The following is a 24,391-nucleotide window of genomic DNA, read 5'->3' as shown; positions in this document are numbered from 1 at the left end:
CTCCCAGCTGGCAGTGCTCTGCCCACTCACTGCTCCGAGCGTCCCTGTGACGATCCTTGCTCCGGGTTGGGCTGTGAGCAGGACGTGGTGTCGGTGGGGCGCAGCATGGCTACGGATGGGCCAGGAGAGCGGCTGTCTGCGGGGGCGTGGCGGTCAGCTCCAGGACACGGATCTGAGAACAGCCAGGGGACACTCCTCAGGCCACCCCTCAGAATCAAAGGAGACTCTAAAACATCACATTTTGATTTAAAAGCTTCTCCAGGATCTCCTGTGGACCCACTCACTTGTATCCATCGGTGGGGTTGATTTTGTTTTTTTTAAAGGATTTTATTTATTTATTTGGTAGAGATCGCAAGTAGGCAGAGGCTGGCAGAGAGAGAGAGAGGGAGAAGCAGACTCCCTGCTGGGAAGAGAGCCCGATGCGGGGCTCCATCCCAGGACCCCGAGATCATGACCTTAGGTGAAGTGGGTTAAGCACAGGCTTAACCCACTGAGCCACCCAGGTGCCCTCTTGGGGTTTGTTTTACAGGAGAGGGTCCTGGGGTTCAGGAAGACATGCACATGGGCTTCACGCCCGGAGCAATGCCTGACCGCCCCCCGCGTTGTGTGTGCACGTGCGTGTCTGTGTAGGTACGTGTGGGGCCACACGTGCGCACCCACACACGTGCAGGGTTGTGTGTCTACGTGCACACGTGGCTCTGGGTGTCCCCTTGCACGCCTGCACGGGTGCGAGCGTGGGTCCAGGTGCCGGTGTCTGTGTGTTGTACATTTCCGGAGGGAGGCAGAGACCGCACAGTGTTTGTTGCTGCTCTTCATTCCGTTTTCCCAGGCAAGCGGTTTCTCACGCTCGCTGCACCCGGGTTTGGCGAGATTAATGCGAACGCATCTTTAAGTAGTTCTTTTACTTTCTATCTTACAGCCAAAATAGCCTCTGGGGAGCCCTACTCAGAAAAGAAATGAATTAGGTGTGTCCAAAAAGTGTACCTTGGATGGGTGCCTGCAGACAGATGGGTGTGCTGCTCCTTGGCGACCCCTGTGCCAACAGCGTTCCCTGTCCTAGATTACGGGGGCTGGGCTGCTGTGTCCCGAGAGAGCAGGGGTACAGAAGGGCTGCTTCTTCCTCAACTGAGATACATTGTAGACTCTGCTCAGCTGCCGGCATTTCTTGGCATTCCTTGTTCTCTCCCCTTAAGGTGCCCCAGCAGAAGCATTCTTTGTTGCTGTATCCTCTGTGCAACAAGAGATTACTGTTTAAGTAGTATTTCCATTTATGGATTTGCTCATCGGCTCATTCTTCCTTGTCTGTGGGATGCACCCCTATGCGGGGTGCTGCCTGTTCCCTGTGCTTGGACTCCGGGTCCCTCCCGTTGTAAGTGAAGTAACCACAGTGTGGTTGCCCCTTGGTGCCTGGTGCTGCCCTCAGACCCCTCCTTACTTGGGCTGGCAGGGATGTAAGGCCGGGAACATGCACTTTTTTTTTTGTGGTTCTCCATAGGGACGGACATAGGGTTGAATCACTTTCCACGTGTGACCCTAGCTAAGCGCTGGCTTTCGGGGGGGGCGTGTCCCAGCTGTGGTTCTCAACACTGGTGGTCGGCGGGTTCCGCTGCCCCTGCTAGAGCCCGGGACCGCTCCCCCATGCCTCTGACACCCCGAGGGGCCACCTGCCCACCCCCAGGGTTTGAACATCCTCCTGATCTCACAAGTGCTGTGTGGACCCTGTGGTAGGACAGAAGCCCTCTGTCCTCTGCCACTCCCCGGATGCCTGTCCCTGCCTGGTGCCAGCCGCCAGCCATGTTGACCCTGGCCACCCCTTCATCCCCTGTCTCTTTGTCACAGGGCAACCAGAGGAAACTTTTTGAATGTGTCAAGCCATGTCAAGGCACTCGTTTGCTCAAACCCTTCCAAGTGGTTCCATTTCTATCTGGATCTTGGTCCAAGTCTGAGCGGGCCATGCTGGGCATTTGGGGGTGAAGTGCCCCATGGAATAGAGACCGGGAGCAGGGTGGGTGCTCTGATGGGAGGAGCCAGACACAGTGACTGGGCTGTGTCCTTCGAGTGAGGGGTGCACGGGTTGACTGCCTATCCCATGCACAGTGACCCCAGGGTAGGATGTTGATAGTAATAAGAACCCGAAGGAAAATGAGGTGGCATAAGGGGCCACGAGCATGGGCAGAAGAGGTCGGCTGTTTTCCATAGAGTGTCAGACAAGGCCCCTCTGAGGGGGTAGCAAGGGGTGGCAGACATTTGAAAGTTGCAGGTGAGAGAAGAGCATGGGCAAATGTCCTGGGGCAGCAGCCAGCCTTGTAGGTGAGGGAAGAGATGGGAGGCAAACTGAGTGGGCAGGGGCTGGCTCAAGGGGTTTGTGGGCTCTGGATCAGAAGTTTGTTTTGTTTGTTTGTTTTTCGTTAAACGTGTCCTTGCAGAAGCTGGGGAGGGCCGGAGCGTCATCATGTTCTATCCCTGGTCACAGTGGCACATCTGGCTGGCCTGTAGATGTCTAGCCGGTCAGCTTGCCAGTGCACGGAGCAGGAGCAGGCTGGTGGGACTGGAGGCTGGGGCCAGGTGTCTTTCGGTGTTTGTTTTGTAGAGTGTGCTGCCTGTTGGCTGTGTGCTAGCTGTGGAGAAAGGGGGTGGGGACGAGCATGTCTGGGGAGAAAATCCAGAGCTCTGCCTGGGAGGGCGGAGGTTAATGGCACCTTGGGGACAGCCCGTTGGAGGTGAGGTGAGGAGCACCCAGAGCTCAGCAGTCTCAGAGGAAGGGCCGGAGGGGACAGGGGAGACGGCCGCCCCTGGCAGGCTGGGCTGGAGGTGACAGCTGGTGGCCGGGAGCATGCAGAGGACGTTTTGGGACACTCAGCGGTGCCCAGTGCCAAGGGCCCTTCAAGGGGAATGAGGGGAGGTGTCCAGGACGCGGGCTCATAGAACCCAGGGGAGGACAGAGCCGTCTGGTGCAGCTGGGTACTGGAAGAGAGGGAAGCAGAGTCACCCGTGGGTCTGACTGCTCCGACTGGCTGTGGACTGGTGGGCAGTTCCTGTGGGCGGTTGCTGGGGGTCCTGGAGTGGATGGGATGGTGGGTAGTGGGCACTGATGGTAGCCCTTGAAGAAGCTCCCCTAGAGTGGGGGCAGGAAGTGGACCAGCAACAGGACAGGGGTGGTGCGGGCCAGGACGGGGTGTGTGCGTGCTGGGGAAGGTAGTGTAGGGAGGAAGAAGCTGTCTGAGCTCAATAGTGGGAGAGCAAGAGCTGGGTCACTCAGGGGGCCCTGCTGGACATCTCGGTTGTGGCTGGTGTGAGTGTCCCTGAGCTGGTGGCTTATAGTGGGTCAAGGTTTATCGGAAGCACGGAGCTCCTGTGTGCGCAGAGCAGGGACCAACCGTGGAGGGTGGTGGACAGTGAGAGGAAGGAAGGAATAAAGGAACAAAAGCACCATCCTCGTGGGGAGGTTTCCTGGAGGCCACCCTGAGCACTCCTGTGGGTGGGGACCTTGTCTTGTGCCTCTGACCTTCCCTTTCCTGAGCTGGAACACAGCAGATGTACAGCATAGACCTGGCCAGCTGGTTGAAGGACAGGTGTCCCTGTGATCCTGTGCCGATGGGGACCTAAGAGCCGAAGGACAGCCCCCGAGCCTGCACTTAGGGGTGTCTTCCTGGCCCGTGTGCACTCCCTCCCCCATGGTGAGAGATGTCAGTGAAAGCAGGTGACCCATCCCAGGCCCGGATCCCCAGGGCTCCCCCTGAAGGTTCCTGCCCCAAATGGCTCCAAATCCCCGGCCCGGCCAGGCTCCTTCTCAGCCCTGGAGGTGGCCTCCCTTCTTCCCCTGCCATCCCACAGGTCCCTGATGGCCTGTATCTCCAGGGGTTTGCCGCCCCTGTCTCCCCACTCTTTGCTGCAAGCCTCTCACGCCCTGTTTTCACGGCAGTCAAGTCTCACCCTAAGCCTGGCACCCGGTGCCACCAATATCACCTTCTGTTGGGGAGCTATCTTCCCTCCATTCCTCCCACACAGTAAACTGGGATCTGATCGAGGGTGGCCTGAATCAGTGTCACTCAGCTAATCAGAAATCAAAGGGCAACAGATAAGAGGCCACAGGCTCCAAGGCCCAGCTGGGGTGTGACCACAGGGTGTGGCCTCTGGTGACCCCCGCCTTCAAACCTGGCGTCTGTCTGTATTGACTCACTCTCCCCTCCCCCCATTCTGCCAGTAATGTGTGCTCAGCATGGGGTGCCCCAGTTGTGCCTGGTGAGGGAAGGTGCATGGTCCTAGCCCATGTGGGACAAGGGGACACGCAGGGACACCAGCCACGGGCCCTGTGGGCAGTACAGCTTCTGTCTCACAGGCACAGATAGTGATGATGCAGGAGACTGCTGATTTGGAATAACCCATCCTGAAGAAGGGGGAAGAGGATGATGGATCTAGCAGGACACCATACTCTCTAACTTCTGAATTTGTGCTTGGAGGGGGAAGAGGATGATGGATCTAGCAGGATAACATACTCTCTAACTTCTGAATTTGTGCTTTTATAAGCTCAAGCCCAGAATGTGTATGGCCTCTTTCCTTCTTAATTTTTTTTGGGGAAGATTTTATTTATTCATTTGAGAAAGAGAGAGAGAACACAAGCTGGAGGAGAGGCAGAAGGAGATGAGAGGGAGAAGTAAGCCCTCCACTGAGCTGGGAGCCCGATGTGGAGCTCGATCTCAGGACCAGAGAACATGACCCAAGCTGAAGGCAGACCCTAACCATCTGAGCCACCCAGGCGCCCCTCCTTTTTAATTAAAAAATTTTTTTTCTGGGTGGGGGGGAGGGGAACAGGCAGAAGGAGAGAGAGTTAGAGAGAGAGTTAGAGAGAGAGAGAGTATTCAAGCTGACTCCATGCTTACTGTGGAGCCCAAAATGGGACTCCATCTCACGACCCCGAGGTCATGACCTGAGTGGAAATAAGGAGTCGGGCACTCAACGGACTGAGCCAGCCAGGTGCCCGGGTCTCTTTCCTTTTTAACGCTTTTCTTCAACCTTCCTTCATCTGAATCTTTCAGATAATCACAGCGGGGAGGTGAATAAAGCCTTCACGATCTTCCTTCTAGAAGTCTGTTTGCCTGTAGATTTTCTCTCCTCCCCAACTGTGAACTGGTTAAAAACTCTCCTGAGCTTTATTTTTGCTGTTCTCAGGTTGAGGTACAATTGACATAAAACATTATATTAGTTTCAGGTGTGCAACATAGTGGTTCGCTGTTTGTATATGTTGCAAAACAATCGCCACAATTTGTCTTTGTTAACGTATGTCACGACCCAGAAGTTACCATCTGACAGGGTCCATCCGTTCTCGCTGCAAGCATTTCAAGTTCACCTGCTGAATGTAGCTGTGACACTTAAATTTTGTTTCCAGGGTATAACGGGCTCACGCTCGTGGCATTAAATTAAAGGATCTCATTAAAATGTTTTATGGCACTTTTAGAAATGGATGCTGCTAGATCCTTGAGAACCAAGCCTGACATTCATCTAACTGGGATTACTTAGGTTTGTAGGTTACACACGTTCTAGATTTGTATGTTGAGAGCACTTGAACCAACATTTTGGAGTCTCAGAATTTCTTTATAGATGTTATCTGTAAAAAGGAGAAAGTGTTGGTTGGTTTTAAAATCTGATGACCCCAGGTTGCAAATGAACTTATTTTTTTGAGTGTTGGGATCTGATACAAAGTATTCATTTGAAAATCAAGGAACTTTTGCCTTTTTGTGATGATAAAATAGAAAATCTTCAGTGACATGAAGATTTTAAAGTTAAAGCACCACACGACTGGCCATTCTGGAAGCTGGAGCAGAGACAGCAGTCCCCCAGCAGATGCCCCGCTTGGCCCCTGCGGACTGGTGGGTAGCGGCTGGTGCTCACAGGCCAGGAGCCCATGGGATGAGCTGGAGAGCTGTCTCCTGGGAGGCTCAATCCAGCGCCAGAACAGTGAAGCCTGGGTTCCCACGTGAGTACCCAAGGCCGTGCGACTCCACGTCCCTGAACCATGGCTTAGCTCATGGACCTGAGACTGAGTCCCAAGCACGTGCTTCCTGGTTTATCCTGAAGGTTTGTGGCTGTGTGTGTGCACCTGTCTGGGGTGTCGTGGGCGCTCGGCTGTGTTCAGGCTGGATAGGCAAGGGGGTAGAAAGTGGCACAAGCCACTTTGCCATCTTGTGGCTCTGCCTCTTACCAGGTGTCCATTGGCCCGGGGAAGTCTCTGGGGCGGTTGGGGGTCACAGCCTGCACTCCCCTTCCGGAATGGCTCAGGGTCTCTGGACTGTGATGCTGGCTGCCCAGAGGCTCTGCATTCTTGTCTCCCTTCCCCCTTCTGAGTCGGCGGCCAGGTGGGTGGTCCTCATATCCTGGAGAGCCCAAGGCATGGGGTCCTGCCAGGTGTGTGGCCAAGGGCCACGCTGGTCTGCTGGTCATGCGGACGTTCCGTTCCTGTTCTCTGGGCACGGACAGAGCCGTGAAGGGTATTTTCTGGAAATGTGTGCTTCACCTGCTGGGAACTTCCCAGGGCTAGATATGGGTGACATGGGTGACATGGGGAGTGTCACAGGCAGCCTGGGAACACAGCCCCTATCTTTAGGAAGGACCAGCTGCTTTCTGCGGAAATTTAAACCACAGGATTTAATTATCAGCTCCCTCTGTGTGTAGTCTCTGATGGGGCTGGGTACATTCCCGGCTTCTCAGCAAGGGAGATCAGGAAGACTTATGGCCTCACTGAGTGTGAGGGGGAGTTGCCTCAAAGTCCCTGTTTCCCCAGAGCAGTGGGGGGGGGGGGTTGCGCAGCCCTTGCCCGCCTTGGCACCTGTCCCAAACACCTGCCCAGGACTAGAAATACTGACTCACCCTGACCATAATAAACACAAACCACTTTTGCTTTTTATAAAATACCTAGGAACGAGTAGGGGCGCCTGGGTGGCTCAGCCAGTTAAGCGTCTGACTCGAGCTCAGCTCCAGTTTTGATCTTAGGGTCGTGAGTTCAAGCCCCACATTGGACTCCACACCCAACTTAAACAGTCAACCTCCCCAGGACTTTTCAAGGTTGATAGTGACTTTGTTGTCCCCACGGGCCGATGACGAAACGGGCCCAGAGTGGTTACTGATGAACACGGCGAAGAGCAGAGCGGGTCTGGGGCACAGCTTGGTGCTGTGTCTTCTGTATCTGTGCCACCTGTCCCTGTTCAGCCTCCTGGGGGTTGATGCTCCAGGCCCTGGGGGGCCAGGGGTGGGGTGGGCATGTGCCCTGTCACCATCTCTTTCAGAGTTTTCTAACTCAACTTCAGGTCAGAGGCCTGGAGGCAGGGAGGATTTGGAAGAAATCCTGGCATCTGGGGGTCCCTCGGAGGTGGTGAGCTGAGGGCTCTGTTTCTAGGCGGAGTCAGGTTCTGCGGGCAGAGTCTCCGTCGGAGGCCTAGATGTGGCCCAGTCGTGAGCGTGATGGCTCCATGTGGGAACACTGGAGCCAAAGTGAGGGGTGAGAGAGGATGGAGGGTGATTCCAGGCTTTTCGAGATGAGGCCCACCTGGTCTGCGTCCTCATCCTCACCAGAACTGCCCCCGACCCAGTCAACCAGGAGAGAGGGGTGCAGCTGGTAGGCGTGCTCTAGCAGAAGGCCACCGGGCATGGGTCCCCTGTCCTAACCTCCCAGAGCCTCCACTTGTCTCCAAGAAACAGAGATGACAACCCCCAGAATGGGCATTTCTGGAGGATGGAGAGTGCCCAGCCCACTGCCAGTGTTTTGAGGCCTGTGACCAGGCTGGCTCGAGGGTCTGGGTTTTTGTCTGTGTGAAGTGAAACTCCCTCTGAAGAGCGGTTTGGTTTGGTGTCACTGGGCAAGCCTCCGGAAGGCTGGGCGAGTCCCCCGGGCCCTGCAGTGACTGGAAGGAGGTGAAGCTTCTCCCTCGCCTCCGGGGGCTCCCAGCGGAGAGCATCCTGTCTTCTCCTGATTTTGAGTGTCTGGTGGCTTTGTTCGGGAAGCAGCTCATTCTGGGGGTTCCTTGTACTTGAAGTCAGGTGACGATGCAGAGAGGTTGGTGGGGATGGGAAGCAAAGCCCCCAGGTCCTCAGCCTCATCGCCCCGGGCCCAACAAAGGCACCAACTGGCCTGCCCGACTCACAGTTTCCCCGGGACAGGATGGGGTGGCTGCTGGCTTGTTCGTGCAGAACCCCACCATGGACCAGAGGCCAGGGTGCTCGGGATCCGGCTGCTGGGCTCCGTGGCCTCAGGTAGGCTCTGGGTGTGAGGGACAGAAAGGCTCCCTGAGGGGCCCCCAGGCCCACAGCTCCCCTCCCCTGGACCATCACAGTGCAGAGGAAGGGTGTCTGCTTCCTGGTGTGATAATTAGGGTTCCTATCCATTCATCTGCAGGGGATGGGCAGACCCTGCGTGCTTGGATAGGGGTCCGCTGTGTCCTGTGGCGGTTGGGGGTCAAAGCAGGTGGGATATGCCCAGTGGGGACAGGCTCTGTCACTGTCAGTGCGAGGGGCAGTCGGGGTTTCCTCAGTGTTGCTGAGGTAGAAAGTACTGAAGTGGCCAGTGCCCAGCAGGGCCCCCTGGGTCCTGTCCGCCTCCAGCGGCAGGACAGAGCAGCCCGAGCTGGGAAGGGAGGAGGAGGAAGGTTAGACAGCCAGCATTTGCCCCAGGTCTGTGCTTGGGAAAGACCCAGGTGTGACGCCAGCCCCCCAGAGATGGACCTCGGGTGTCTGATGCCCTGCTTGGCCTGCGTCCGGCCTCGGACCAGCAGGGAAGGCCGCACCGAGGTCTCTGCGGATGAGAGCTGCCCGCAGCTCACGGGGTCTGCAGAGTCTTTCGGGTCATCAGAAGCCACGTGCTTTCAACAGTGCCCTCAGGTGGCACTCAGGGTCATGGAGCCCCGGACTAGCTGTGGACCGGCCGCGGAGCGGTGACCGGCCTGGGACAGCAGGGCGTGTGCTGGCGGTGGTGGGGTGCCTGGCGAGCAGACACCGCGGCGGGAGCCGGGGTGCATTCTGCTGCAGGAGGCCTCGGATCTGGGGCCCGGTCACTCGGACCCTGTGACGCAGCTGCGCTGTCGGCCCTGCCTGACTCTTCCCCTGGGAGATCGGACCCAGCACTGGGCGCTGGGGGTGACCGTGGCGCTCGGGCTGCCGCTTCCGGCCCTCGCGGTGGGCGGGGCCCGTGGGGGTGCACGTGGGCAGACGTGAGCGAGCACGTGCGTGTGTGCGTGTGCCCGTGTGTGCGCGCGCGCACGCACATGCCTCAGTTTTCATTCCTGCACGTGTCCGCGTCCAGTGGGACCTGCGGGCCGCCCCCGCCCGACCCCCGAGGCCTTCCTGGACTTCCCCGCACGTGTCGGTGGGACGAACCGAATGTGGAGGGCGCGGAGCTGTGCGGGCCCCACGCGGGAGCCCAGCTCTGAGCTGGCGGCCCTCCCGCAGGGAGCCCTGTGGCCCGTGTCCCCGGTCGGCACCCGCCCGAGCTCGGGCTCCTGTCCCCAGTCTGGTGGGTGACGCGCCCTGCAGCGCGGAGCTGGAGCTGGCGCTCTACGGCTGGCCCTGGAGCCCCTGGAGTGCGTCCCCTGCAGGACAGGCCTCGCTTCTCTGCGGGGGTCTCGCGCCACCAGAAGCCCGAGGGGGGCCGCTGTGGCCTGGCAGGGGCAGGCTGGGCTGCGGAGTTGGAGGGAGAACCGGGCAGTGTGGGCAGGGCGCGGGGACGGCACCTCCCCTCTTCCCCAGGGAGCCCCACGCTGCCTGAACCCTCCGCTCCAGGCTACTCCCCAGAGGGGCGGGGGCTGAGCTGAGGCGGACCAAGTCACCAGCGTGGACGTCATGGAAATGCAAAGCCGATTTCTCTAGTTCCGGCGGCGTTTATTGCCCCCGCTTGTCTGCGTGTGGAAAACCCCAGACAAAGTTTAGATCTTACGGCCAGACAGGGCCTGGTGATGGAGGTGGGCTTGGGTGCGTGCTGGTGAGAAGTTGGGGAGGCCGGGCAGGAGAGGGGTCCTGTGCCAAGCCCAGAAAGGCGGCACTTTTCAGCCCCAAAGGAGAACTGGGAAACTCGGAGAGGGCCTGAGCCAAGCCCCAGCACTCACCAGGGCGCAGAGCCCAGGATGCCCTGGGTGCACGTGGGCCGGGGCCGCTGCAGGAAGCTTGGGGAGGGGCTGCGGGAAAAGTGGGGGGCTGGCAAAGGGGCCGTCCTGGTAGGACTCCCAGTTTTGCGTTTGGGGAGGTTCAATCCGGCTGTCATGTCCTGGACTTCCCCCTAAAGAACCCCGTCCGGGTTGCTGGGTCTCACCCATGTGGAGGCAGCTCTGTTGGTCACCACCTGTGACGTGGACCACCTGTGTCTGATCCATGAGGAGGAAGAAAGCCTGGCAATTTCTGAACCATGTGCTTTTCATGTATTTAAAAAAAAGATTTTTTTTTTTTTAAAGATTTTATTTATTTGAGAGAGAGAGACAGTGAGAGAGAGCATGAGCAAGGAGAAGGTCAGAGAGAGAAGCAGACTCCCCGTGGAGCTGGGAGCCCGATGCGGGACTTGATCCCAGGACTCCGGGATCATGACTTGAGCCGAAGGCAGTCGTCCAAACAACTGAGCCACCCAGGCATCCCCCCAAAAAAAGATTTTATATAATTATTTGAGAGAAAGAGAGAACAGAGGGAGAAGCAGACTCCCTGCTGAGTAGGGTGCCTGACATGGGACTTGAACCCAGGACTCTCAGATCATTTCCTGAGTCAAAGACAGACACTTTACCAACTAAGCCACCCACGTACTCCAACCATGTGTCTCTTAAATAAAAGGAGATTTGGGCTGTCCCTATGAAAACAAGCGCCTGCCTCGTGATCTGCAGGCCTGGGGAGCTTTTGAACTCTTGACAGTCCTTTCTAGGGGCCCTCACAGAGTATAGAGCCCAGCCTCCACGTCAGGGAGCTTTATCACATTGGGGGGGGGGGGGTCCTCCTGTTTGTTGGGACTCCCGTCCCTTCTGCTGGTTCTGTGGGTGAGGCTGATGGTAGATCCAGCTGATTGTTGGAAAACATGTTTGCACTGTGGGCCCCTACAGCAGGATGACTGGCTTTGAGCTCAGCTTGTAGACACGGTTCTGTGCCCATCTTGTGTTTGATGTCGGGGGCTCAAATAAGTTCGACGCAGTTGGCATCTCGGGTCCTGTGTCGCTCCATGGGGGAGAAGGATGTGTAGTAGAAAAAGTACTGAGAAATGTTTGCAAAACTAAAGTGTGAATCCGCCCTAGAAAAATGAGTAGCGATGAATTAAATTTTTTTTTTTTTTTAGGATTTTATTTATTCATTTGACAGACAGAGATCACAAGTAGGCAGAGAGGCAGGCAGAGAGAGGAGGAAACAGGCTTCCTGCTGAGCAGACAGCCCGATGTGGGGCTTGATCCCAGGGCCTGAGACCATGACCTGAGTGGAAGGCAGAGGCTTAAGTCACGGAGCCACCCGGGCGCCCCGATCAATGAATCTTGAAAGTGAATGAACGAAGAGAAAGATGATTAGTGATCTCAGTTTTGGGGCGGGAGCCATGAGAATAGATGGGTGTCTGTACCCCAATGGTGGGACGCTGGGTTGGTTGGTGTTTGTTTGTGGCTGAAAGGAGGCGAGCCTTGCTGTTTCACTGTAGAAACAGGAAGATGGATGTTCCGTGCCAGAACCCGAGAGGTTAATTCTGGCCTTGAATCCACCACTGGAATTCGCACATGTGTTAGCCATAAAGACCTCGCTCTAGCCCACCCTGGCTGCTTCCACAGCTAAGACATTGGAGTTGCTCACGGAATCAAAGATGGGAAGTCAGAGTGTTGGCCTGACCCAGGTCTGTGCGCGGTGCTTTCGGGCTGGGCACCCAGCAGGCCAGGTCAGTAGGGGCCCACAGCGGGGGTTACAGGCGAGCAGCCTGAGGCCAAAAGGCTCCCTAGCCCTTCTGCTCCCTCCTCTTCTGGCCAAACATGATCAAGGCAGCCTTTCCCTCTCCCAGGAGCTGCCAGAGCTGAGATCACTGCCCCACAATGGCAGCCGTGTCCCCTCTGTTCAGTGGGGGTCCGATGCACTTAAGAAAAGAGCTATTCTGTCCCAGGATTGTGCCCTCCCCCACTCTGGGCTGTCCTTCAGGCTAAGTGACCCTTCCACTTTCCAGGTGTCTGGCTTCCCCTTCTTGTGACAGTCTGCCCCCACGCTTCTGGTCACCTTCAGCTCCCATGCTCCCAGTTTTAAATTTCCTTCCAAGATCACAGAGCCTGAGAGGAAAACGGGACATGATTTTCTAGCAGCTGGATGGTCCTGAGGATGGTGAGAAGAGAGTAGGGACCTCAACCCCCCAGCTGTGGAAGGACCCTAATCCCGAGCTTTGAGCCTGCTGTAACCCATAGCCAGTCCTCCTCCCTCTAGGAGGGAGGGCTCCCGGCTTTCCTTGGTTGCGGGAGGCACATTGGGAAGAGAGCCCTTCTGAGTTGGGGTTTTCCTTCTTTGCACTCCCGGCCGGCTAGATTACCAGGTTTACTGGACCACAGTCAAGATTTTAAAATCCTGAAAGCCTGAGCCTGCAGGTTTGACTTTAAGCCCCCAGGTTGGCATTCTTGGAGAGGTCTGAAATCCTAGTCAAGCTGACCCCCTCCAAAGGCGTGCGTAATTAAGTCGGGCAGCGGCGGAAGGTTTGCCCCCCAGCCCTGCCCTGGGAAGCCTTTCTTCTCCGCTTTGCCTGCCTTTGCCTGAGAAGCCTTTTGCCTCCTCCGTGGAGCTGCGGTCTGGGGCGGGGGAGGAAGGGCTAATTCGTGTCAGATGGAGGGGCGCCGGGGGACCATGCGCTCACTCGCTCGCCTGGCTTTTGTTCCCGGCATCTGACTTCTGACGGTAGAGAGGACTTGGGAGGTGCCGGCTGCGTCCTTTCGGGTCTCTGGGGTCGAACTTTGCCCTGGACTTCCAGGCGCCGGGGCCCAGGAGGCATCTCAGCCGGGCTGTGCCGCGGGAGAGGGGCCAGTGCCCGCTGCGACCATCCTCACTTGGCCAGGCCGGGTTCTCCGCTGGTGTCCAAGCGGCCATGCGGCTGCGCGCCCTGACCTCGGGGCCGCCTGGAGGGTGCGCGCGCGGGGCCCGGGCGCGCCGGCACCGGCACCAGGTGAGTGGGTGCTGGCGCGCGGGGGCGCGGGTCTCTCTGAGCCGGACGCAGGGGCACGGGGCTCAAAGAGGGGAGCTGGCGGACTCGGAGCTGGGGGGGTATCGGGGGCGGGGGCGGGGCCCTGGGGTTCTCCAAAAGGAGCGCTTTTGGGTCAGTGCGCGCGTGCGTCCTTGTGCCCACGTGTGTCCGCGAACCCTTGTCTGCGCGTGCTCTGAGCCCTTGTCTGTGCGTATTCGCGCGTGTTTCTGTGCAGGCGCGTGAGTACTTTGTGTGCGCCAGCGCAGGGGAGGCCGAGAGGGAGAGAGGGGAAGCAGGGAAGCGCGCCTTTGCCTGGTGGGAGGTGGATGTCCTGATGAGCACAGGAACCTGTGGGAAACAGTTCAGGGTTAACTTTCTAATACAACTGCCTTTCGAAAGGGCTTCATTGGACTCCTTTTCTGGAATGGAAGTAGGACAGTGGTCCTTGATGCACTGGGGGTGCAGCCCAGATTTCTTTCAAACGGAAAGGGCCCCTAGCTTTGTGATGTTGGAATGCGGGCATGTTGCGGTGGTACAAGTTCACCAGGCCACGTTGCAGTCGGGGGTCCACGGAACCGTCCTCCACCGCGTTTGAATTAAACGGAGCAGATTCCCCGCCTGGCTCTCTCAGCCTTTTCTCTGAGCCTAATAATTAGGCATTTATTACTTTCTTTTCCCTCAGAAACTTTTCTAAGATTCTGGGAAATGAGAAATCAAAGTGTCACACCACTTCTGTCGCCTCGAATTCTGATAACTAGTTTAATGGCCAGATGCTATGACTGTGGAGCTTGGGGACAAGGTATGGTGTGGGGATGGTGACTGGACGCCTGTGTCCTCTGGCTGCCAAAGGGTAGAGACCTCTCTGGGCGTCATCCCAGAGGTTTAGGGTCTACTCTGGCCATGGAGGAAGGTTTGGTGGCCCTTTAACTTCAGGGTCAAGTTGATTTGTGTTCTTGCCCCAGGGTCTGCTTCCGGGGATGCTGCCTTCTGGTTTCCCAGGTACCAGAACTCACGCCTGAATCCTCTTTCCCTGGGAGGAAAACAGCGTGGTCCCTGCTGATTTAGCCTTTGTGTGGGTCACCATGTTGCTCGTGTTGCTACTGTAGCATTAGCCCAGAGAACCCCCAGAGAGCTGTGTGCAGTTTTGTATCTGGAGAGGAGAGCTGAGCAGAGCTGTTCCCTCCCACGCTCACGTGGAGCTAAAACTTGCTCAATTTTGCCGAGATTTTTTGTTCTAAAAAGAGACCTTCCAATCAAGACCAGCACTAATTACCGGGTAACCCTCCGGGAGTCCTTGTGGAACAGGCAGCCCTGCCCGCTGCCCTTCCAACTGTCTCCTCCTAACAATTAAATGCAATTTAGATTCCTGAACTGAGCCTGCTGAATGCTGCAGCGTGGAACCCCCCACCCCCCCCAAGCGCTCTGGGGCCCCACCTCTGGGGCAAAAACCAGCAAAACGAAAGCGCAGGATCAGGTGAGAACAAAGGCCGCCTAATCCCGCCGGCTCATTTCACAGTGGAGACACTCCGTACAGATGAAGCGTAGCAGCTGTTATTACACTATCTGGGGCGAGGAACCTCGGGGATGCGCCCGGGACCCGCGACTGGGGATGGGACTGGTTTCAGCATGCCCCGCCCCCTCCTCCCCAACCACAGCACCTCTGCTGTTTATCCTCCAGCCTTCTAGCTGCGGCCCAGTGGGCACCAGCGGGCAAGAAAACCGCAGGAACACAGTGCTTCTTTCTCCCTGGTTGGAATAAAGGTATTTGGGAGGAATAAAAGGTCACACTGTCCCCAGTTGGCCCGCAGACTAGGGCCAATTCATTCCCTTAACAAATGTTAATTGAGGGCCGGAGGTTCTCTGCCTGCCAGGCGCTGTGCAGAGGGCCTCAGAGACTCATGCATGACAGCCCTGTGTCCTGCCTCCGGGCCCTCGCAGTGCAGCAGTGGACAGAAGGCCCATAAACAAGTAACCCACACACGAGGTGGGGACGTAGGCTCCAACTGGGGCATTGCCGTGAGGACTGCATTTTCAGCTGTTTGAATGGCTGCTCCTGTCTGGGCACGAGCCGGGCGGAGACGGGGTCTGAGCCCACAGACTCTAACTTTGGCTCTGTGGTTTCTGTTTTGCATCCTCCCATCCGTGTTTGTGGGTCCGCGGTTGTTATGGTTACGGGACAGGAGGGCCCTGCCAAGGTCCTGAGCTTCTCGAGAGGAGCACTGCCGTCCCTCCCTTGCAGGCACCATGTGCAGGAGCCTCGCTCCAGAAGTTTAGTCTCTTGCAAAGACCTGCGGCGAACGGATGTACGGGGATGCGCTCACAGCCCCTTGCGTTGATGGAGGTTCCTTGCCGTCTAGTCCCTTACGTAGTGGCTGCTCCCAGTCCGGGCTGCAGTTGGGATCACGGGGTGAGTTTTGGGAAAAAAAAATGTATTCTAGCCTCATCTCCAGATGATCTGTTTTAACTGGTCTGGGCGTGGTTTTGAGAGTGTGGTTTCAGAAGCTGACCAAGAGATGCCCATAGGCTACTCCTTTGTACACCTGGTATATATAGCGTTTGGTCCTCTACTGTAGCTTTGTTCATAGGCTGGAGGGGAAGGTATGCTCTGTGTCCCCAAGTCCCTAGTAACTTTGTCTCCTTAGATGGGTTTGACAAGATAAGAAAAACACCACGAGATGCCTGATGATATGACGAGACTTTGGAGGAACTAGAAATGGTCAGATGGGACGTGGGGGAGACTAGGACTAGAGCTGGTCAGGTGGAAAGCCATTAAGCTGCCTGTGCTCCAGGAAGCTCAAATAGCAGGGAAGATGGGAACAGCTCCAACAGCTGTTGACATTGGAATCCCCCCCCCCCCCCCCCCGCCAGTTCCAGTCCCTTGTAAGGCCAGTTGGGGATGGTAGCTGTGAGTGATCAGTTATGTCTGCTATAGGTCAGGGAGTGAGGACTTGGGGTCTGGATACTTAGCAAATTGTGTACTTAAACATGTGCAAACTTAAAGTTGTTTTGGCAGTTCTGAGTGCTTTGACTGTAAACCTGAATTTTAGAATCATTTGCTGCTGGGATTTCTATTCAGATGGTGTGGAATCTGTCCATTTTATGAAAGAAACTGCATCTTGACTATAGCAGAGTCTTATCATCCATGAACATGGTATATCCCTCTGCCTCTGTAGGTCTTCCTCACTTTATGGAATGATTTGTGTTTTTTTACTTTATAGGTCTTTCACATTTTTTGTTAGATTGATTCCTAAGGATTTAATATATTTTTTAAAAAGACGTTCTTTATTTATTTGACAGAGAGAGACACAGCGGGAAAGGGAGCACAAGCAGGGGGAGTGGGAGAGGGAGAAGCAGGTTTCCCGAGGAGCAGGAAGCCAGATGTGGGGCTTGATCCCAGGACCTGGGATCATGACCTGAGCCAAAGGCAGACACTTAATGACTGAGCCACCCAAGCACCCTAGATTTAGTATTTTTGATGATCCTGTAAATGGTGATGTCCTTTGAATTTCAGTTTCTGAATGTTCATTGCTAAGAGGTAGAATTACATTTTATACGGTCAATGAGCTCCCATCTTTCAGCTTTGCTGAACTCATTTGTTCTAGAGCTTCTTTCTACATTTCATGAATTTTTTTTGTTTGTTTTTAAAGACAGCGGTGTCGGGGCACCTGAGTGGCTCAGTGAGTTAAAGCCTCTACCTTCAGCTCAGGTCATGATCCCAGGGTCCTGGGATTAAGCCCCACATCGGGCTCTCTGCTCAGCAGGGAGCCTGCTTCCTCCTCTCTCTGCCTGCCTCTCTGCCTACTTGTAGTCTTGGTCTGTGAAATAAATAAATAAATAAAATCTTAAAGGAAAAAAAAAAAAAGACTGGTGTCATCAGTGACTAAAGACAATTTTACTTCTTTCTCTTCAAACTGGATACCTATTATTTATTTTCTTGCCTAATTACATTGATGAGACCCTCTAAGACAGTGTTAAATAGAAATGTTGATTGCAGACATCTTTGCCTTGTTCTGGAGCTTAAAGGGAAAGCATTCAGTCTGTTGTCCTTAAATTGGGGTTTATGGTCGATTTTTACCAAGTTGAGGAAGTCTTTCTCTATTTTGATTTGAGAGTGTTTATCAGGAAATGGATGTTGGATTTTGTTAGAGTTTTTTTCCCCCCGATTATTTGAAAGATTGTGTAGGTTTCTCTTTTATTTTATTGATTATTTTTTATATTAAACCATTTTTGCTTCCCTGGGATAAATCCTGTTTTCTACAATGTATTATTTAAGTGTGTTTAATTTCTAAATACTTGGGGGATTTTACAAGGATTTTGTTTTAATGGTTTCTAATATAACCCCACTGTGGTCAGAGAACATATTTAGTATGGTTTGATACTTTTAAATTTATGTGGACTTGTTTTATATCCCAGGCTGTGGTCTGCCTCAGTATGGACATTACATATGCACTTGAAAAGTTTGTGTATTCTGTTGCTATAGGTCTGATGTTCTGTCAGTGTCAATTAGTTCAAGTCTTTTGAGAATGTTACCTATCTTTAGTTAGGTATCTTTGGTTAAATCAAATCTTACCTATCTTTGGTTATTTCCTGTGATAATTATCAATTGTTATTATTGATAAAAATAAGCATTAGTGATTGGGAAGGGGTATATTGGCTTGCTGGCACTGCCATAACAAAATGCCAGACAGGGGACTTAAACAACAGAAATTTATTTTCTTGCAGTTCTGGAAGCTAGAAGTCCAAGATCAAGGTGTTGACAGGCTTTGTTTTTCCTGAGGTCTTTTCCTTGATTTGTAGATGGCTACCTTCTCAGTGAGTCCTCCTCAAATGGACTTTCCTTGGTGTGCAATCTCCCCACCCCCCAGGTATCTCTTCCTCTTCTTGTAAGGGTACCAGTCCTACTGGATTAGGATCCCACCCTGACCTTATTTGACCTTAATTACCTCTTTAAAGGCCCCATCTCTACATACAGTCATATTGGGAGTTAAAACATCAACATAAGAATTTCATGGGGACATGGTTCAGCCTAAAAGAGAAATAAATAAGTTTCTGACCATATTTACACATTTGCCTCTCTATGTCTTTGCAATTCTTTCATTTCTTGCTTTATGTATTTTGAGGGTATTGTTATTAGGTGCATACAGTTTTAGGATTGTATGTTCTTTTGATGCATGTACCCTCTTATCATTATGAAATCCCTTTCCATATCATTGGTAGCATTCTTTGATCTGGAGTCAACTTTGTCTGATATTAATATAGCCACTCCAGCTTTCCTTTAACATCATCCTTGTGTATTTTTTCTATCTTTTTTGTTTCTAAAGGAATATAGTCTGGCAATCTTTGCCTTTTAATTAGGGCACTTAAACTATTTACATAATGTGATCATTAATATGGTGAGGTTTAAGTCTATCATCTTGCTATTTGTTTTCTGTTTCTGTCACCTAGTTTTTGCTCTACTTTCTTTTTTACCATGTTTAGATTAACTGAAGTTTTATTTTACTTTTATTTTTAATGTTTTAAAGATCTTATTTTAAAATAATCTCTACACCCAACATGGAGCTTGAACTCATGACCATGAGATCAAGAGTCCTGTGCTCCACTGACTGAGCCAGGCAGGTACCCCTAGATTAGTCGAACTTTTAAGAAGTAATTTCATTTTATCTGTTTTGTTGGATTATTACCTGTCATTCATTATTTTAGTAGTTGCTTTGGGGTTTATAATGCATCTCTCTCGTTTATCATAGCTTGCTTCACAGGATAGTATATAATCTAATGAAAAGTACAAGAGCCTTGCAGTAGAATGCTTACATTTCTCTTTTCCTGGGCATTGTGCTCATAAATTTTACTTTTATGTTTGTTGAACCTCATGTAACATCGTTAGTAGTTTTTGCTTCAAAAGTTAATTATTTTATAGTGAGTTTTTAATCTTAAAAGAAAACTGCATGTATTTATCCACATACTTGCCATTTCTGGCACCGATCTTTCTGTGTAAAGATGTCTTTCCAGTTGTGATCATTTCCTTTGTGCTCTGACTGTGTTTAACTCCTCTCGTAGTGTATGTCAGCTGGTGATGAAGTATTTTGGCTTTTGCATATCGCAAGAATTTTAAAATTCACTTTAATTTTTGAATGCTGTGTTTGCTGGGTCCAAAATTTTAGCTTGGCAGAATTTCTCTTCACACCCTGTATCTCTCTATGGTTTTCTCCCTGCCTTTACTTTTCATGAGAAATCTGTGATTGTGCGTATGGTTGGTCTTCTTCTTAATGTGGCTTTTCCTCCTCTCTGGGCACATTTACAATTTTCTGTGTATCACTGGGTTTGGACAGTGTGATTATCATGTGTGTTGGCATCATTTCTGCCACATTTTTTGTACTCTCCACAGAGACCTCAATTACACATGTGTTGGGCCGCTTGAACTTTCCCACAGCTCACTGATGCTCTGTCTGTTGATCTATGTGTTTACTTAGGTGGTCCCTCTTTCTGGGCCTTATTTTGGGCAGATTGTACTGCGACTTGCACGTACACCACACACGTGCTCATCAGTGCCCGGCTGAACATTTTGGAGGGCCCTTGTGCTCCTCGTAGGGGTTCCAAGCACCCCTGTTCTGTGGTGCTCTGGCAAGTGAACTCTTGCTGCCCTCCTCTGCCTGGGTGCTTAGCACTGTCTCCTCTATTCCAGGTAGTACACTGGTCCCCTTCCTTCTGTGTATTCTTCTGAGATGCAGGAATCTGGGGCAGTCATGGAGCTCACCTCCCTGTTTTCCAGTCTCTGAGGAACTAGAAAGAGTGGTTTGCCTGTTCATGAACATCCTATAAATAGTCATCACAGTATGCCTCTGTGTTGGAGCTCTTTCGCTCAGTGTGGTGTAACACTTGATGCTTACTCGTGATGAGTAGCATGTAATGGTGGCAAGCTCTTGTGTGTCCCTGAACAGTGGTCCGGCGTAGGAATATATCACAGTTTGTTCATCCTGTCTCCTTTTGATGGGCATTTGGGTTATTTCTGTTTGGGGCATTTTTAAATAAGGTAGCTCTGCCCATTCTTGCACAAGAATTTGTGGGCATATATATTTGCTTCTGTGGAGTGTCTCTCAGAGTGGAATTGCTGAGTCACAGTGTTGTTGTAGCTCTAAAAACATCTGTAAGAAACTACAGTAGTATCATTAGTTTCCCATTCTGGCCAACAGTAATCTTCCAGGGGGCTGTGGTTGCTTCGGATGGTCAGTACAGGCCTCAGTGGATCGTCACACTGGGAGAATACACTGCCGTATGTCACCAGTTGGGTAGAATGATGGGGGTTTGGTTTCTAAGGCAAATTGAATTTTTGTGAGATGACCAGATACAGCTGTGAACCTTGACCCTGCAGACTGGGGTTTGGTAGATGAGGGGCTCAGGTATCCCCAGTACCCACGCATGTCGCGAACTCTGTGCTATGCCGGGTTTAGTGGGGAGCTGGTCTCCTATGATGGCTTCTCTGTCTGCAGAAGTGCACTTGGAGAGGCCCAGGGGCCGGGAGGATCCGTCACCGGCTTCCTCCGAACACCATTGTGCTATTTGCTGAGTGTTGCTTCCAGAGGAAGCATTAAGGTTCAGGGAATGCCTGTGGATTACTGTGTCATGGAGTCGGTGGAAGATTATATGTGATCACATTATCAGCATTGATCAGTGCAGCACTCCCAGCCCTCTTCACCCATTTAAAGGGGGATTTGCAAGCGGTGTGTGTGTGTGTGGGGGGGGGAGGTGGGGAAAGGGCACTGAGAATGCTGACTGGGCATCTGAGCTCCCCTGGGGAATCCCAGCTCTGGCTGGACGGCTTCTTGTCCTTCTCTATGGAGTGGGTGAAGTTCCTGTTTTAGCTCTTACCAAACTCTGCTAGATGCTGACTTTCCTGAAAGAGAAGAGAAAAAGCAAACAAACAATGAATCGTGGGGCTGACAGTTTCTCCCTTTGCTTTTCCAGCCAGAAGAGTTAACGAGTCTGCACAGTTTTAAGAACAAAGTCTTTAAGAAACCCCAGGTCTGCGGGGTTTGCAAGCAGATTATCCACAGCCAAGGGATCGCATGCAGAGGTGAGCACCGTTTCTCATTTCCTTGCTAATAAAACCAAAATGCAGCAGACACACAAACAAAAACCAAAATGGAAAGCTGCTTTCGGGAGTTTCCAAAAGTTAAATCATGGAATTCCCCTTTGGAGCCGGTGTTTACCCCCCACTCTTACTGGGGCAGGGATCCACTATATTTACCCAGATTCGCTGGGGAGGGAACTTTTGGGGAGGGAGCAAAGCTGCTGGCATGGGTGAGGGGCAGCAGTGAGCAGCTGTGATGTGCCCTCCCTCCACGATGGGGGTCCTGACTCAGTTATCCCGTCTTGTGCTCTGACCTCTCAGTGAGTTTAGAACCAAGAGCTCTGCAGCTTGGAGGCAGGGCAGACCCTCCAGCCTGGCATCAGGGCTCTGATGCTCAAGCCCCAGGTTGGTCGTGTGCTGGTGCAGTGATGAATCTGGGTAGTGGGCTGGTGAGAACAATGTTGCTTGTATCCCTGGAGCCCTAGAATCCCGGTTGGGGGCCGTGGGTCCATGTTGCAGAGCACAGGTAGGTTGGTGACTGGGGCCCGGAGGAGGCATGGGGCCTGCCCTGTGGTGTCCTCTCTTTGGTGGGGTGTCCCCAGCAGGCTTCTGTGGTGGTGCTACTGCCTGTCGGCTCCCCTTTCTCCCTGAGGGACCCTGGTCTTCAGTCCCTGTGGGTTGCTTTGGGGAGGGGTCACGGGGGAGGAGGGTCAGACTTCCCTGTGGAGAGGGGAAGACCTGGGCCACTCAGGGTCTCTCTTGCAGGTAAAGCGCCTGAGTGTGGGAGGGCTGGTGTGTTTGTTTCTCGGAAGGGCCCTGTGTCATTCCTGCTGATGGTGCTTCCGGAGCCGTGAGCATGTCACAACCTCTGTCAGTCCCTCCTGCCATGGTGTCTGGGGGTGGGGGGCTGCTGGGGATGCCCTCCCCATGTGACCCCCTTTTCTGTCCATGGGCCCCTCTCCCTTCTCTCTGGGGGCAGCCCGTGTGATGGGGCCTGGGGGGCTTCCCGTCACCTGGCCCCTGCGAGCTGTAGCCCGTGCTGGAGAGGTCTTGTATGGTGGGATCTAGTGCTCTTGTCTTAAGGGATCACTGTGGTGGCTCCAAACGTGACTGTGTGATGGTCACCCCTGTGACACTGTCAGCAGAAGAAGGCCTATGGAAGGAATAGTCTCACTGGGATCAGAACACGAGACTTGAGGTATCTCCCCTGCCCCCGTGTGGGCATGTGGGGGCAGGTGTGGGCATGCTGCTCCCAGAGCTGGAGTTTAGAGCCTGGCAGTGTCACCTGGGGTGTAGACGGGGCCCGGCAAGATCCCCGTGGGTGACTGTGATTGGCTGCTCAGAGGATACTGTAGCCCTTCCTTGGTTCTTTTCCCTGCCCCCTATAAAATGGAGTTAATTTCTGTAGTCTGTTCCTTTTGTCAGTAAACTGTAGAGACTATGCAAAGCCACCATGAGTAGTTTTGTCTCCTGTGATCTATACATGTCACATGCAGCTGCGTGTTGAACCCATGTACATGCTGCCTGGAGACAATGAGGCATGCCCCAACATATGTGGTCTAAGTGGTCATGCACGCCGGCTCTGTGAGGTTGTGGTGGGGGGCCTTTTCTTTGGTTCATTTCCGGAGAAGCAGTAGGTATGCTGGAGCTGAGCGAGGATGGTGGAGCCGGGCAGCTGGGGTTCCCATTTTGTTTCTCTGTGCTTGAATTTTCCTTTAGTTACTATGAATAACAGATTAAGTGCATGAGGAACACACAGGGCATTGACTGGATCATGAAAGTGTCCAGTAGTCTTAGAGATGATGGTGGTGATGTTGGTGATGATGACGTTGATGATGATGGTGATGGTGATGATGGTGATGGTGATGATGGTGATGGTGAAGATGATGGTGGTGATGGTGATGGTGGTGATGTTGATGGTGATGATGATGGTGGTGATGGTGATGGTGATGATGATGATGGTGATGATGGTGGTGATGATGGTGATGATGATGATGGTGATGATGATGATGGTGGTGATGATGGTGATGATGATGATGATGATGGTGAGGAGGAAGAAGATGCTGCTGCTGGTGATGTTGGTGATGACGGTGGTGACCTTCATGATAGTGTTGGTGATAATGCTGGTGGTGGAGTTGACAGCCATATGATGATGGTGCTCTTGGTGGTGATGGTAGAGAAAGGTGGGGGTGTGTTCTGTGACTCATGCTCCCATTTGTGCTATTACTTTTCTGGCTCATTCTTGACCTTCAAGTTCCTTACTTTCATATTTAACCTCCTGATTTACCTCATATTTCATATGTAGCAACATTAGGAGAAAAAGCTTCATTTTTATGAAGCCAGGATGCTTGGCATAGAGGCTTTCTTATCCCTGATTCTGGAACCTTACAGGAAAAGACCAAGATGGCAGTGAGGGTGGTGATATGGTTAAGTGTCTGCTTGTGGCTCACCTCGTGCTGCCCAGAACCCTGCTGATGCCACCCCAGCTCTGTGCCCTTGCCACCAGTTAGGGCTCTGTGGTAACCTGTTCTCACTGCTCCACCAGGTTCCCTTGGGTGGTTTGAAGTAATGATGCTTTCAAGTTGTCACTGATGATGCTTTTATGAACCCAACCTGGTCATACTTTAGGTGAGGCAGCAGGAGCCGTGGTGCAGGTTATTTCCGTGTTCTAGTACTGAGTGGGTGTTGAGAGATGTGAGTTCAGGGAGATTTTGGCCCCCAGAGGGAGATGGTCTTGGAGGGTGCAGGGTCAGACCAAGCAGAAGTGATCCTGTTGCAAAGGGTTTGCTTGGATCTCATTGTAGAATAGGACAGAACAGACTGGAATGGAAAAGTGACAGAGAATGAAGGAATGCTGCACTGAGGGACCCTCTAGGGAGGAGCCTGAGGAGGTGAAGGTTGAGAAAGGGAGCAACAAAGAGGCCAGAGGAAAGTAGAATGAGGGAGTTTGTAAGGAAGATCTGGTGATGACTTTTCCCCTTCAGTAAACAAACTGTGTGTTAAGCACTTCCTAAAATGAGAGGATGAGAAAGCTGTGCCCCGTGTGTGAGGAGCTCACGCTCTGAGTTGGGGGGGGGTCTGTCTGTGAGGGGCACATGGTCTGAGGGAGGAGTCCTGTCAGTGAGGCGGCACTCATAGTCTGAGGGGGAAGACCCGTCTGTGAGGAGGCTCTCACAGTCTGA

General features: G+C 53.1%; 1 protein-coding gene across 13 annotated transcripts in view; it reads left to right on the top strand.

Annotated features, from left to right (window-relative positions):
• Positions 1–24,391, top strand: part of TNS3 (tensin 3) — a 200,610-nt gene that overhangs the window by 20,374 nt on the left and 155,845 nt on the right. For 4 of the 13 annotated variants that reach the window (XM_082692739.1, XM_082692741.1, XM_082692740.1 and 1 more), the window contains exon 2: positions 21,104–21,212. Coding sequence is in view for 7 of the 13 variants with exons in the window: in XM_082692748.1 (XP_082548874.1) it covers positions 15,456–15,551; positions 21,104–21,212 (205 nt within the window). In the remaining 6 variants the exon portion in view is untranslated. Of the gene's footprint in view, positions 1–15,323; positions 15,552–21,023; positions 21,213–21,392; positions 21,736–24,391 lie in introns of those variants that run through there. The other 9 variants (XM_082692749.1, XM_082692747.1, XM_082692736.1 and 6 more) reach the window with 7 other exon arrangements.

The sequence above is a fragment of the Mustela nivalis genome (assembly GCF_964662115.1).
Source record: "Mustela nivalis genome assembly, chromosome: 12".
Taxonomy (NCBI): Eukaryota; Metazoa; Chordata; class Mammalia; order Carnivora; family Mustelidae; genus Mustela; species Mustela nivalis.
This window is presented reverse-complemented; position numbering and strand designations above follow the sequence as displayed.